The sequence below is a fragment of the Chiloscyllium plagiosum genome, chromosome 14 (genome assembly GCF_004010195.1).
Source record: "Chiloscyllium plagiosum isolate BGI_BamShark_2017 chromosome 14, ASM401019v2, whole genome shotgun sequence".
NCBI classification, from domain to species: domain Eukaryota; kingdom Metazoa; phylum Chordata; class Chondrichthyes; order Orectolobiformes; family Hemiscylliidae; genus Chiloscyllium; species Chiloscyllium plagiosum.
Genome location: NC_057723.1, coordinates 75,456,001 through 75,470,253, shown reverse-complemented (window position 1 = coordinate 75,470,253; position 14,253 = coordinate 75,456,001). Strand labels below are relative to the sequence as shown.

At 43.3% G+C, this 14,253-nt stretch overlaps 1 protein-coding gene across 2 annotated transcripts in view; it reads left to right on the top strand.

The window, feature by feature from the left end:
* Positions 1–14,253, top strand: part of LOC122556810 (slit homolog 3 protein-like) — a 654,707-nt gene that overhangs the window by 513,390 nt on the left and 127,064 nt on the right. For both annotated transcript variants that reach the window (XM_043704014.1, XM_043704015.1), the window contains one exon: positions 2,618–2,781. In XM_043704014.1, the coding sequence (XP_043559949.1) occupies positions 2,618–2,781 (164 nt within the window). The remainder of the gene's footprint in view (positions 1–2,617; positions 2,782–14,253) is intronic.

Genomic DNA, 14,253 nt, shown 5'->3' with positions numbered 1-14,253 from the left:
CCGGTTTCCTCCCACAGTCCAAAGATGTGCAGGTCAGGTGAATTGGCCATGCTAAATTGTCCGTAGTGTTAGGTATAGGGGTAAATGTAGGTGTATGGGTGGGTTGCGTTTCGGTGGGTCAGTGTGGACTTGTTGGGCCAAAGGGCCTGTTTCCACACTGTAATGTAATCTAATCTAAAAAGGAAAGCATACCAAACGCCTTCTTAACTATCCTATCTACCTGCGACTCTAGGTTGGTAATGTAACCCCAAGTGACCTTGCCTAATAAAAATCTTTCAGTCTCAGTGGGGAAGTTTTAAATTGTGCGCACCTCAGTTTTAGGAAGCACTCAGTCTCATTACGTATTGCCTTCGACTCTGGGAATGCTTGGTTAATCAACACTGAATGGTTTTTGAGTTCATTCACCAGCATTGTGAATATCATCACAATCTTGTTCCTCATACAGCTGCAATGGCTTTATAACCTCTTGGTAAAAAAACTCTATTATACAGTATGGTGGGAATCGGCCCTTTCAAATCCCTAGTTTGCTTTCTTCCATTGACTATAAAGCTGAAGTTAAATGGGAACGCAGTGGGTGCCATGGTCGCTCAATGATTAGCACGCTGTCTCACAGCGCCAGGGACCCGGGTTTGATTCCAGCCTCAGGTGACTGTTGGGTGGAGTTTGCACATTCTCCCCATGTCTGTGTGGGTTTCTTCTGGATACTCTAGTTTAAGGTATGCAGATTAGGTGGATTGGCCATGCTGAATTGACCCACAGTATCCAGGGATGTGAAAACTAGGTGGATTTGCTATGGGAAATGCAGGGATAAGGTGGGGATGTGGGTCTGGGTGGGATGCTTTTCGGGATGTTAATATGGACCTGATGAGCTGAATGGCCTGCTTCTGACCTGTAGGCTTTCAATCAGACCAAATTTTAATTCAGAGCATGATTACATAATAATCAGATTTTGTCTGTGACTTATTAGAATGAAAATAAGGTTTGATTAATTTGCAAATCAATTTTTAAAATTCTGATCATAGAAGAGTTTAATTTTTATTTATTACCTGCATACTATCCTCTAACCTCTGATCTCAGTGCAACACTTAAAACCTTTCATGAGTGGAAATTTCCGTTTTATTTTTCAATGACTAGAGCTACAGTAACCCATACCTCTCTCTTATTATTCATTCACGGTATGCACTTGGCACTGGTTAGGCCCAGCAATTTTTGTCCATCAATAATTTCCCAAACAGCAATTAAAATTCAACTCCATCGCTATGGATCTGGTGTCATAGGTGGGCCAGACCAGATAAGGATAGCAGATTTCCTCCCATAGAAGACACTGATGAAGCAGATGGGTTTTTCTGACAATCAACAGTGATTATACGGCCACCATTAGACTAGTTTTTTTTTCCAAGGTGAAGTTAGCCAGGCTCCCAAACTCAGTAAGCCTTCCCAACTAACATCCTGAGTTACAGACTGTATTTCTCCTGCTGTTCAGCCAGTTTCCCAAGACGCTTAAATACTTGAACATTTTTTTTAAATATAGAATTAAGTCATAGAGATGCATAGCACGGAAATAGACCCCTACTCGTCCATGCTGACCAGATATCCAAAATTAATCTAGTCCCATTTGTCAATATTTGGCCCATATACCTCTAAACCTTTCCTGTTCATATACCCATCCAGTTGCCTTTTAAATGTTGTAATTGTACCAGCCTCCACCACTTCCTCTGGCAGCTCATTCCATACACACACCACCCTCTGTGTGAAAACATTGCCCCTTAGGTCCCTTTTAAATCTTTTCCCTCTCACCTTAAACCTATGCTCTCTAGTTTTGGACTCCCCTGCCCTGGGGAAAAGACCTTGGTTATTTATCCTATCCACGTCCCTCATGATTTCATAAACATCTGTAAGGTCACCTTCCGACACTCCAGGGAAAACAACCCCAGCCTATTCAAATTCTCCCTATAGCTCAAACCCTCCAACCCTGGCAACACCCTTATAAATCTTTTCTGAACCCTTTTAAGTTTCACAACATCTGTCCTATAGCAGGGAGACCAGAACTAAATGCAGTACTCCAAAAGTGATGTGTGTATGGAATGAGCTGCCAGAGGAAGTGGTGGAGGCTGGAACACTCACAATTTTCAAAAGGCGTCTGGATAGAATAGGTAGGGTTTAGAGGGAAATGGGCTAAGTGCTGGCAAACTGGACTAGATTTATTTAGGACATCTGGTTGGCATGGACAAGTAAGGGTCTGTTTCAACGCTGAACATCTCTATGACTGTGACTCAAAGTGGCCTAACCAATGTCTTTTCTACAAGCCTTCTACATTGTTTTTTGTTGTCCCATAAATAATTTGTTTTTTTTTATGTGACACCTTCAATAACACAAAATGCATCATTGCAGAATTATCGAATTACCAAGCCTTGGACATTCCAGGGAAAATATACTTCTGAAGATGATCTGTGATAGTGCCATCGTCTCTAAGTGGAGAGACTTGTCTTGCAATCTGGTTAACTATTGACAGCTAATATATGGAATGTTGCAGTGTCTTAATTCTTTGGTTTTGATGTTATTTGTCCTTTTCTCTCTCTCTCTCTCTCTCTCTCGATGACAAAATGTTTAAACTCAGCCACTTGGCCCAGAATCCTTTTGTGTGCGACTGCCATCTGAGGTGGCTAGCTGACTACCTCCACAACAATCCGATTGAGACCAGCGGTGCCCGCTGCACCAGCCCACGCCGACTGGCCAACAAACGGATCAACCAGATCAAGGCCAAGAAGTTCCGATGTTCAGGTACAGTGCATTCCGAGGCATGAGCTGTGTATCCAGTTGAACTTGGTGGGTGGGGGTCCAAAACTAGACAGCATAGGTTTAAGGTGAGAGGGAAAAGATTTAAAAGGGTCCTAAGGGGCAATGCCTCTTGCTCAGAAAGGCAATTGAATTGCTGGCGAGGATGGAATGTGGGTTTAATCCCTTTGCACTGACAGGACACAGTCAGGAACAGGGATTGCCGAAACCTACTGCGAGGCGGCACGCTGATTAAGAAGGCATATGGTGTGCTTGTCTTCACCGGCTGGGGCATGGAATGCAAGAGTTGGCAAACCATGTTGCAGTGATATAAACCCCTCGTTAGGCCACATCTGGAGTCTTGTGTGCAGCTTTTGTCACCACAGTAACAGAAAGACGTGAAGCTTTGGAGAAAGTGCAGAGAAGGAGCACCAGGATGTTGCCTGGTCCCAAGGGCATTGGCTCTGAGGAAAGGTTGAAAAGACTAGAATCGTTTTCACTGGAAAGATGGCGGCCGAGAGATATGGATAGAGTGGATAGTCAGAGGCATTTTCCCCAGGGTTGAGGTTTCAATTACAAGGGGGCACAGGTTCAAGGTTAGAGGGGGAAAGTTTAAGGGAGATGTGTGAGGGAAGTTTTTCACACAGAGAGTAGTCGGAGCATGAAACGCACTGCCAGAAGAGGTGGTGGAAGCAGGCACGTTGGAACCAAGGGCCGATGGTTTGTTTTCTCAGTATTGTTAGGGCATGATTGATCGACGCAGGCTTGGAAGGCCGAAGGGCCTGTTCCTGTGCTGTACATCTCTCTTGGTCTTTTGTCATTTTCAATGATCTTTGACAAGCTCACCTTTTCCATGGTGTGCCATCACTTTCACCGAGAGCACAAATTTACGTGTTTGGAAACATATGTATCAAAAAGTAAGGCTGCTGAAATTTAATTTTACTGTCTGGGACAGCAGTAATTAGGAAACAGGGCCATCTTTGTAAATTAAATCCAGAAAATGTTATTACATTAGCAAGAAGAAAGGCAGGATGGGCAGACACTGATAAATGAGGTTAACTGATTTATTGTACGAATCCAATCTTAAGATGGTATCTTTGCTTTTTTCATCTTTATAATCAGTATGCTTTTGGTGAACGAAACTGTATTAAAGAATGATGATTAATTTGACAACCTTCTGTTGATTCTCTGTTTTGACCACTGTTGGCAATAGGGTTGATTAAGTAGTGAAGGGTATTGATATCACGGAGTGTACCTACTGGGAAATGTAATTAGCTGGAGCTCATGTCAAACAACAACAGGCAGATAAATCCGGCTGTCCCTGACACAAAGACAAAACAATAAAATGCCTTGAAACCCTCATAGATCAACAGTAATGCTCTTAGTTTGGATGAAAGTACCTGACCAGCTCGCCCATTCAAGAATAATTCACAGGAGTGTTCTATTGTCTTCAACTTGCTTTCTGCCAGCAATATGACAGACTGGCGTCTTTCACAATCTCATCAACAGCGAAGATACTTTACAGCCATTAACATACTTCAAAAGTGTAGTTGCTGTTTTAGCGCAGCAGCTGATATTCAGAGACAAAACCTTTACATCGAGCCCCGATTATACCCCAAGTTTTCTTGAAGTCCAGGTAACGCAAAGGCAGCCAAAAGTACAAAGTTAATTTATCCACTGGGAGTATACTGCTCATTGAAAGGGGGTTCCTCTTCTTCTGGTGGTCACTCAGATGAATGAGGACACTTGCATCTCTCACCAACCGACCAATTCATTGCTGCAGAAGGCTGTAGAGGCCAGGTCATTGAGTATTATTTAAAGCACATGGATAAGTTTGACAAGTTCTTGATTGTCAAGGGGATCAAAGGTTAGAGGGAGAAAGTGGGAAAATGGAAAATGAAAAACCTATCAGCCATAATTGAATGGTGGACCAAACTCAGTGGGCCGAATGGCCTGATTTCTGCTCCTGTGTCTTATGGTCATGTGGTCTTATGCATTCGGTGGATTGGCCATGCTAAATGGCCCATGGTGTTCAGGGTTAGGGTCATAGAGGAGAAAGTGAGGACTGCAGATGCTGGAGATCAGAGCTTAAAAATGTGTTGCTGGAAAAGCACAGCAGGTCAGGCAGCATCAAAGGAGCAGGAGAATCGACGTTTCGGGCATAAGGAATCAAGTAGGGCTTATGCCCGGAACGTCGATTCTCCTGCTCCTTTGATGCTGCCTGACCTGCTGCACTTTTCCAGCAACACATTTTTAAGTTAGGGCCATAGAGTCCGACAGCATGAAAACAGACCCTTCAGCCCAACCAGTCCATGCTGACCATGTTCCCAAACTAAACTAGTCCCACCTGCCTGCTCCTGACCTATAGATCCCTCCAAACCTTTGTTATCCATGTTCTTAATCAAATATATTTTAAACATTGTAATTGTACCCACATCTACCACTTCCTCAGGAAGTTCATTCCACACACGAACCACCCTCTGTGTAAACAATTTGCCCCTCGTGTACTTTTAAATCTCTCTCCTCTGACCTTAAAAATGTGCCCCCTAGTCTTGAAATCCCACCCTAGAGGAAAGCCAACTACCATTAACTCTGTCTATACTCCTCTTGATTTTATAAACCTCTATCAACCTCAACTTCCACTACATGTGGAATCTTTCGAAGTGAGGCTACTGTTATGTTGCCGCTACCATTTATGAAAAAGGGTTTCAGAACCACAGAAACCGTCTAACAGGTTGTCAAAGTGCGATATTTATAATCTGTGATAGAAAGTAATCAGAGAATGATGACTTAGTGCTTTGGTGGGCTATTCATACTGATTGTCATTAAGCAAGCTATTTCTATAAGGCTGGGTAACATTCTTTGAAGTGATATTAGTGCAGCAGTCAGGATGCATCCTTCCAACGATTGAGAAAAACAGGCCATCCTTCCAGAAAGTAAAAATAGACATTTTAAATTTTTCATAGCGCTGTGAAAGCGACTGTTTCAATGATTAAGAGTGAGGCACATTCCCAATCCATTATGTCATTGTAGCCTCCTGCTAAATGCATAGAATTGTCTGTCCTGCTACAGTCACACTATCAGTTCATTCATAAGTGTGTTCATTCAAAAGATTTGTGGAGAAACTTTACGCGTTTAGTTGACCGAAACACAAGAATAGAGTTCTGTAAATAAATGACGTGCCATTTTTAGGGTTAATAGATGTTCCTTTTTAATGTGCATCCTTGACAGTTGCTGAACAAACCAAGTGAGTTAATATGTCTGTATGGCTGTATGTCAGTCTTTTATGGTGTTACAATGATGTTTGCAGCAGCGTTTCCTTCCACATCGAGCGTGCAAACAACCTGGGAAACTCTATAATAAAAACCGAAAGAACTGCGGATGCTGTAAATAAGAAGCATCAACAGAGATTGCTGGAAGAGCTCAGCAGGTCTGGCAGCATCCGCAGAGAGAAATCAGAGTTAATGTTTAATGCCCAGTGACCCTTTCTTAGAATGGGACCTGGAGCATTAACTCTGATTTCTCTCTACAGGTGCTGCCAGACCTGCTGAGTTTTTCCAGCCATTTCTGTTTTTGTTTCTGGGAAGCTCTTGATCGTGAATCAGATTTGGAACTTAAAATTTGAGGATTCTTTCAGATTCACAGCAAGTAGGAAATCCCACATTTTAATTTTTCTCATAAAATAGCTACTTGTTTTCTCTCTAAAACAGCAACTGGAATGGTCGTAACAAATCATGGGTCTAATGAATCTCGTGTGTCCACAAATTAGCTGGGAACAGACTACATGTGAAAAGATTTATTTTATTATCAACAAATACTGAGCAATTTGAGCTAACTCTATTTTAGATTTATGTAAGAAGTTTCTACAAACTGCAACAAACAGAATTTACGCATGACCAAACTGAATCCTTCATTGTTATAGCAGAATGCATTGAGTACAGGCAATGACCCTAGCTACCAGCAGTTCTGAGGAAGGGGCATTGGACCCAAAATGTTAACTCTGCTTTCTGTCCATGTATGCTGCCAGACCTGCTGAGCTTTTCCAGCAATTTTTGTTGTTACACCAGTAGATGATAGGAGCCCTGCCTGAGGTTGGGTCTTCTGTTCATCCTCAATTTTGCAGTTTGCTTTTCACTTGTTCAGTTTCATGTGGTTCAGCATCAGAAGTATTTTCTCCCTCTTCTTCCACATCCAATTAAATCTTCATTTGACAAGTTCTCATGCCTTAGAATACAATCACTGCAAGCTTCTCATCCTCTCTGGATAATATCCACCAACAATCTTTCTTTGCCCATTATCCTGAGAACTTCTGAATTATTCTTGTGTTCTCTTCAACTGACCCCCTCTGTTTTCTCAGGAACCACATTCCACAACGTTTTGAGTCCTTGTGTGGTATAATAGGATATATGTTGGACGTGACAATGTATCTGATCATGTGACTCTGACAACTCTAAGACAGATGTAACTCAAATGGGCTTCTGTAGAGAGAGATCGAGACACCAGAGAGCTGTCTTCAAGAAGCATCTCTGTGCAGATGTAAATCACAGAATATTACATGATAAAAGGAGTTCAAGAGCTTTACGTAGAAATACGAACCAAGAAGCCTCGGGGACAGTGTATGTGCAATCAATCTGCTCAAGATAATGCTGTTTTTCAATGTGCAGGTAGCAGTATTGACTTAAAATACAAGATAAAACAAATTGGATGCCCTAGTTTCTGAAGGTCCACATTTTAATTTCATAAAACAAGGCAATCAACATCACAGTTTTGACAGTGAACTTTGCACATTCTCCCCACTTCTGTGTGAGTTTTCTTCAGTTGCTCGGGGTGGCATGGTGACTCAGTGGTTAGCGCCACTGCTTCACAGCGCCATGGACCCTGGTTCGATTCCAGCCTCAGGCGACTGTCTGTGTGGAGTTTGCACGTTCTCAATGTGCCTGTGTGGGTTTCCTCTGGGTGCTCCTGTTTCCTCCCATTGTCCAAAGATATGCAGGTAATGGCAGATTGGCAATGGGAAATTGCCAGTAGTGTTCAGGGATGTGTAGGTTAGGTGCATTAGTCAGGGGTAAATGTAGAGCAATAGGGTACAGGAATGGATTTGGGTAGGAGGGTTGGTGTGGGTTTGTTCGGCCGAAGAGGTTAGAGACAGAATAAATGAGAGGGCAAAGACTTGACAGATGATTATTATGGAGAAAATCACCAGTCTCGGTGTCATAATCAGGATTCAGCGACAGAGTTTATTGTACAAGGAAACCAGAGCTCCGGGGAGAAAGAGAGAGACGTGCGGCAGCATGGCTGTCAGCTGTGAGCCTTCTCTCCCCCTTGGAGCACGTGTCACAATATTTTATACATTTCATGGTATAATGGTCCTGATATCGAGTCTTTGTGCAGCATGGTTTGTTCACAGAAAACATTACAGAGTCATTGTCAGTTTCAGAGGAATGTTACAGAGTCATTGTCAGTTTCTGAGGAATGTTACAGAATCATTGTCAGTTTCAGAGGAATGTTACAGAGTCATTGTCAGTTTCAGCAGCTACACAGAAGTCCATTGCTGCAGTAATTAGTCGTGATCGTTCTTCTTGAGAAGGAAGATTGTTTTCCCTTACTGCGAAGCTAAGGTATTAACACTTGTATATAAGCAGTCTCAGGTAGTTAACGTTTCTATTGAAGGTGGTGGCTGGACTCAGACACTTCGGCAAGCAGTAGATGTTACTGATGTGTGTTCTCTCTCCCACCCACCTTAAAGTAATTATCTATGTTCTGTGTCTATTGTGCTGGTATCCTGTTGGCCTCAGGCTGTATCTGTGTATGCTTCACTGCACTTTTCCCTGTACTGGCTCAGCGGCCATCTTGTGTGCTAAGTGACCCACTTATGGCTCAGCGGCCATCTTGTGTCTGTGTGCCCCATGTCAGCATGCCCAGTGTCAACTCCCACTTCACAGTATAATGTGGTAGCAGGTGAGGTTATATACTTTGGCAAGAATAACCGGAAAGCTGAAAATTATTTCAATGCAGAAAGCATTGGGATGCAGAGGGATTTTGGAGTCCATGCATATAAATTACAAAAAGCTAGCAGGTATGGGAGAAGCCAAATGGAATGTTGACCTTTATTACAAAGTGATTGGAATAAATTGCTAAAACAATAGTTAGACCAAGTCTGGAATTACATGAACAATTTTGGTCCCCTTAACAAGGGAAGACAGGCTGATTGAAGGCATCCAGAGAAGGTTCACTCAGCCGATTGCAGGTTAGACCTTGTCTTATGAGAAGGGAGTGAATAGAACATAGAAAAATACAGCGCAGTACAGGCCCTTTGGCCCTCGATGTTGCGCCGATCCAAGCCCACCTAACCTACACTAGCCCACTATCCTCCATATGCCTATCCAATGCCCGTTTAAATGCCCATAAAGAGGGAGAGTCCACCACTGCTACTGGCAGGGCATTCCATGAACTCACGACTCGCTGAGTAAACTCCATGCATTCCATACACTCACGACTCTTTAGAGCTGAATGTTGGCCTAGCCAGACACACCAATATCTTGGGAACGATTATATAAAAAAAGAATGTTTAAACCAAATGCTATACAGGGACCTCACAGACCAACCTTCTGTGCCAACTAAAAGACTTGGCCTGAAGCACTGTTGGGGCAGTCCCTGGTCAGATGTTGCACAATATGATCACCTGTTGGCATAAATATGGCTGCAGTAACAGAATTAGTGTACTTGATCCAGTATTAAAGTGAGGTAATAAATTAGCACAAAGATAGTTTTGAGAAGGAGTTATCGCAACGTAACAGGGTCTACTTGGAACAAAGAATTTTACAAATTCATATGCAGGGAGTTCTGTAAACAGAACAGCTGCAGATGTTTGTAGGAGAGAGTTGAATCTGAGAACAGACAGCCTGAAGTTTGTAGCAAGCATTAAGAAGAAAAGTAGGATCCCACAATAACAGAGACAAATGATAAGGGTGAGATCATGTCTTGTAAAAACCTGGAAGATTAGACAAGTTCATTGAGCTGTGAAAGTGATTCAGCTTTAGCCTTATTAATGAAAAAGATGTTTTCCTATTAAGTCTAAGAGTTAGTCAGAGTAGGAACAGCCAATTTCATCCCAGAAGATGTAATATGACTGGACAACTTCCCACTACTATCCTTGACTGGACCTATTACTACCCTAGTCATTCTTTTATTCCTGACATACCTTTGGAAGCCTTAGGGTTTTCCCTAATCCTACCAACTAAGGACTTTTCATGTCCCCTCCTTGCTGCTCTTAGCTCTCTCTTCAGATCCTTGGGCCTGTACTCAATGGAGTTTAGGAGAATAAATTATTACCTTACTGAAGCAGAGAAGATTGCTATGGGGCTTAACAAAGCAAATTGTAGGTAGACCCACAATGCCCTTAAGGAGGGAATGCCAGGATTTTGACCGAGCAACAATGAAGAAATATTTCCAAGTCAGGTTGGTGAGTGGCTTGGAGGGGAACCTGCAGGGGATGATGTTCCCATGTGTCTGCTGCCCTTGGCCTTCTAGTTGGAAGTGGTCATGAGTTTGAAAATTGCTACCTAAGGATCTTTGAATTTCTGCAGTGCATCTTGTAGATAGTGCACTCTGCAACTTCTGAGCATCGATGGTAGAGGGAGTGGATGCTTGTGGATGTGTTGCCAATCAGTAGGTACTCTACTCTGAATGCTGTCAAGCTCCTTGAGTGTTGTTGGAACTGCACTCATCCAGGCAAGTGGGGAGTAATGACTTGTGCCTTGTAGATGGTGGGCATACTTTGGGGAGTCAGGAGGTGAGTTACTCGCTGCAGAATTCCTAACCTTAGACCTTCGTAGCCATTGTGTTTATGTGTCAAGACCAGTTGAATTTCTGGTCAATGGTAAGCCCAAGGATGTTGATAGTGGGGGCTTCAGTGATGGTAACACCATTGAATGCAATGAGGCAGTAGTTTGATTAGAGATGGTCATTGCCTGGCATTTGCATGGCAGAAATGTTACATGTGACTTGTCAGCCCAAGCCTAGATATTGTCCAGATCTTGTTGCATTTGAACATGGACTGCTTCAGTATCTGAGGAGTTACGAATGATGCTGAACATTATGTAATCATCGACGAACATCCCCACATCTGACCTTATGATGGAAGGAAGGTCATTGATGAAGCAGTTGAAGATGATTGGGTCTAGGACACTACCCTGAGGAACTCCTGCAGAGATGTCCTGGAGCTGAGATGACTGACCTCCCACAACCATAATCATCTTCCTATGTGCCAGGTTTGACTCCAACCAGCGGAGAGTTTGCTCCCTAATAACCATTAATTCCAGTTTTGCTCGGACCCCTTAATGTCACACTCAGTTGATGCAACTTTGATGTCAAGGGCTGTCACTCTCGCCAGGCAATTCCAGGCAAGTGGGTGGGTATTCCATCGCACTCCTGACTTGTGCCTTGTAGATGATGGGCATGCTTTGGGGAGTCAGGAGTTACTCACTGCAGAATTCCCCTCTGGAATTCAGCTCTTTTGTCCATGTTTGAACCAAGGCTGTAATGAGGTCGGGAGCTGAGTGGCTCTGGGGGATCCCAAACTGGGCGTCACTGAGCAGGTTATTGCTGAGCAGTACTGTCATTGACACCTTCCATCACTTTACTGATGATCGAGGGTAGACTGATGGGTTAGCAATTTGCTGCTTTGGATTTGACCTTCTGCTTGTGTACAGGACATAGCTGGGCAATTTTCCACATTGTTGTAATTTTACATGAACAGTTTGACTAGGGGAGTGACATGTTCTGGAGCACACGTCTGCAGTTCTATTGCTGGAATGTTATCAGGGCCCATAGCCTTTGAAGTATCCAGTGCCTCCAACCATTTCTTTTTATCATTTGGAGTGAATTGAATTGACTGAAGGCTGGTATCTGTGTTGCTGGGGACCACTGGAGGAGGCCGAGATGGATCATCCACTTGGCACTTCTGACTGACGATAGCTACGAAAGCTTCAGCCGTATCTTTTGCACTGATGTGCTGGGCTGTCCCATCATGGAGGATGGGGATATTTGTGGAGCCACCTCCTCCGGGGAGTTGTTTAATTGTCCACCACTGTTCTTGACTGAATGTGGCAGGTCTGCAGAGCTTAGATCTGATCAATTGATTGCGGGATTGCTTAGCTCTGTCTATCACTTGCTGCTTACGCTGTTTGACATGCAAGTAGTCCTTCACCAGGTTGACACCTCATCTTCAGATAAGCCTGGTGCTACTCCCGGCATTCCCTCCTGCACTCTCCATTGAACCAGGGTCATGGTTGAGTGGAGGATATGCTGGGCCATGAGTTACAGATTGTGCTGGAGTACAGTTCTGCTGCTGTTGATGACTCACAGCATGCAATAGATGCCCAGTCTTGAGTTGCTAGTCTGTTCAAAGTCTGTCCCATTTAGCACGGTGATAGTGGCACACAGCATGATGGAAGTTGTTCTCAAAGTGAAAGTAGTACTTTGTCTCTACAAGAACTGTACAGGTGGTCACTCTTACCGATACTGTCATGGACAGATGCATCTGCAACCAGCAGATTGGTAAGGATGAGGCCAAATATGTTTTCCCATCTGCTGCAGACCCAGTCTAGCAGTTCTGTCCTTTAGGACCCGACGAGCCCGGTCAGTAGCAGCAGCACCCCTCTTGGTGGTGGACATTGAAATCCCCCAGCCAGAGTACATTTACACCATTGCTACCCTCTGCTTCTTCCAAATTAGGATCAATGGACATATTCTTTTGTCAGGGGGTCACTGGAGAACAATCGAGAGCTGAAATCACACCAGATATTTTCTGTTCCCAAATCCACAAACATTTGGCATCTCCAAATGACATTGATTAAGTTATTAGGGAACGGGGACCCCTCTGATCTTTATTGTTCAGTAGCATGTTATGCAATGAAGTCAATTATTGAGCTATTCATTCAGCAGCATGTGGCAAGCTGATTTTATACATTTCCAATTAATTTAAAACCCTCCAAGATAACATTAAAACCTCTGAAGCATCCTCTAGTTTGACAATATGTCGCTGTGCATACTGTTCTTCAGATTCTAACCTCTTTGCTTCACCATTGGTATCGCCATCCAACTAAAACTTCCTAGATTTCCCACTGCAACTCTTCTCCCTCTCCACTTCCCTTTAAAACAACATTTAAAACTGACCTAATTTTTTTCTTTCTGTTTTGAACTCCATATCTTTGATCTTACTGACCGTTGTCATGTCTAAAGGCCTAAAAACCAATTATGCAGAAATCAGATGTATGTGCGAGTGTAACTGGGGCCCAAGTTCATCATTGCAGTAGAGTCAGGTTATGTGCACCAGCACACAGCAGTCTGCTAAATAATTGACATGGCAAGTTGGATTAAGAAGAAAGTGTTCAGCCGTTCCCAAGCCTCTTTCTAACATCTGTGAGCCAAAAAACAACAGAGACATAATAGCAAACAAAAACAGAAATTGCTGGAAAAGCTCAGCAGATCGAGCAGCATCTGTGGAGAGAAATCAGAAGGATACATAATAGTTGGTTTCCACTTTTCCGTACCTCTGATGGTGTGGAGCTATTTATTTTTAGTTTGCTAATCTTCCTACAGGTGGTCGGTCTCCCTCAATAACACTGTTATAGATGAGTGTTTACTCACCATAATGCCACTTTATTGAACTTTAGTTGGGCCACACTTGGAATATTGCATACAGTTCTGGTCACCACACTACCAGAAGGATGTGGATGCTTCAGAGAGGATACAGAAAAGGTTTACCAGGATGTGTTGGGAGATTTTAGCTACAAATAAAGATGGGCTAGACTGGGTTTGTTTTCACTGGAACACCGGAGGTTGAGGGGTGACCTGATAGAAGTTTATAAGATTGCAAACAGCATAGATAGAGTAGAAAGTATGAGGCTTTTTTCCCCAAGATAGGGGGATCAGTTATTAGGGGACACAAGTTCAAGGTGTGAGGAGGGAAGTTTAAAAGAGATGTACAACGCAAGTTTCTCACACAAAGGGTGGTGAGTGCCTGGAACATGCTGCCAGAGCGGGTGGTGGAAACAGACACAATAGCAGCATTCAAGAAACACCTGGACGGATACATTATTAGGAAGGGAATGGGGGATACGGATCCTGTAAATGAAGCGAGTTTTAATATGGAAGGGCAAAACGTGTCAGCATAGGCTGAAGGGCCTGTTCCTGTCCTGTATCGGTCTTTGTTCTGCTTCGAGCTCTGCTATCCTGCTAAAACAAATCCAGGATGATGCGTTCCTCACAATTGCTATGCCCTGCTGCAGTGATTGTTCACAGAGCAGAAGAATAAAGAAACTGAGAAATAACACGTGGATCGAGCATCATATTGTGAAATGGTGTCAGTAGACAGAGGGTACAAAGCAAGGAGGTTGTGTTAAATTAATGTAAATCATTGGAATGTTGTGTCCAATTCTCAGCACCACACTTTTACTTGGACATCACAACCTGAGA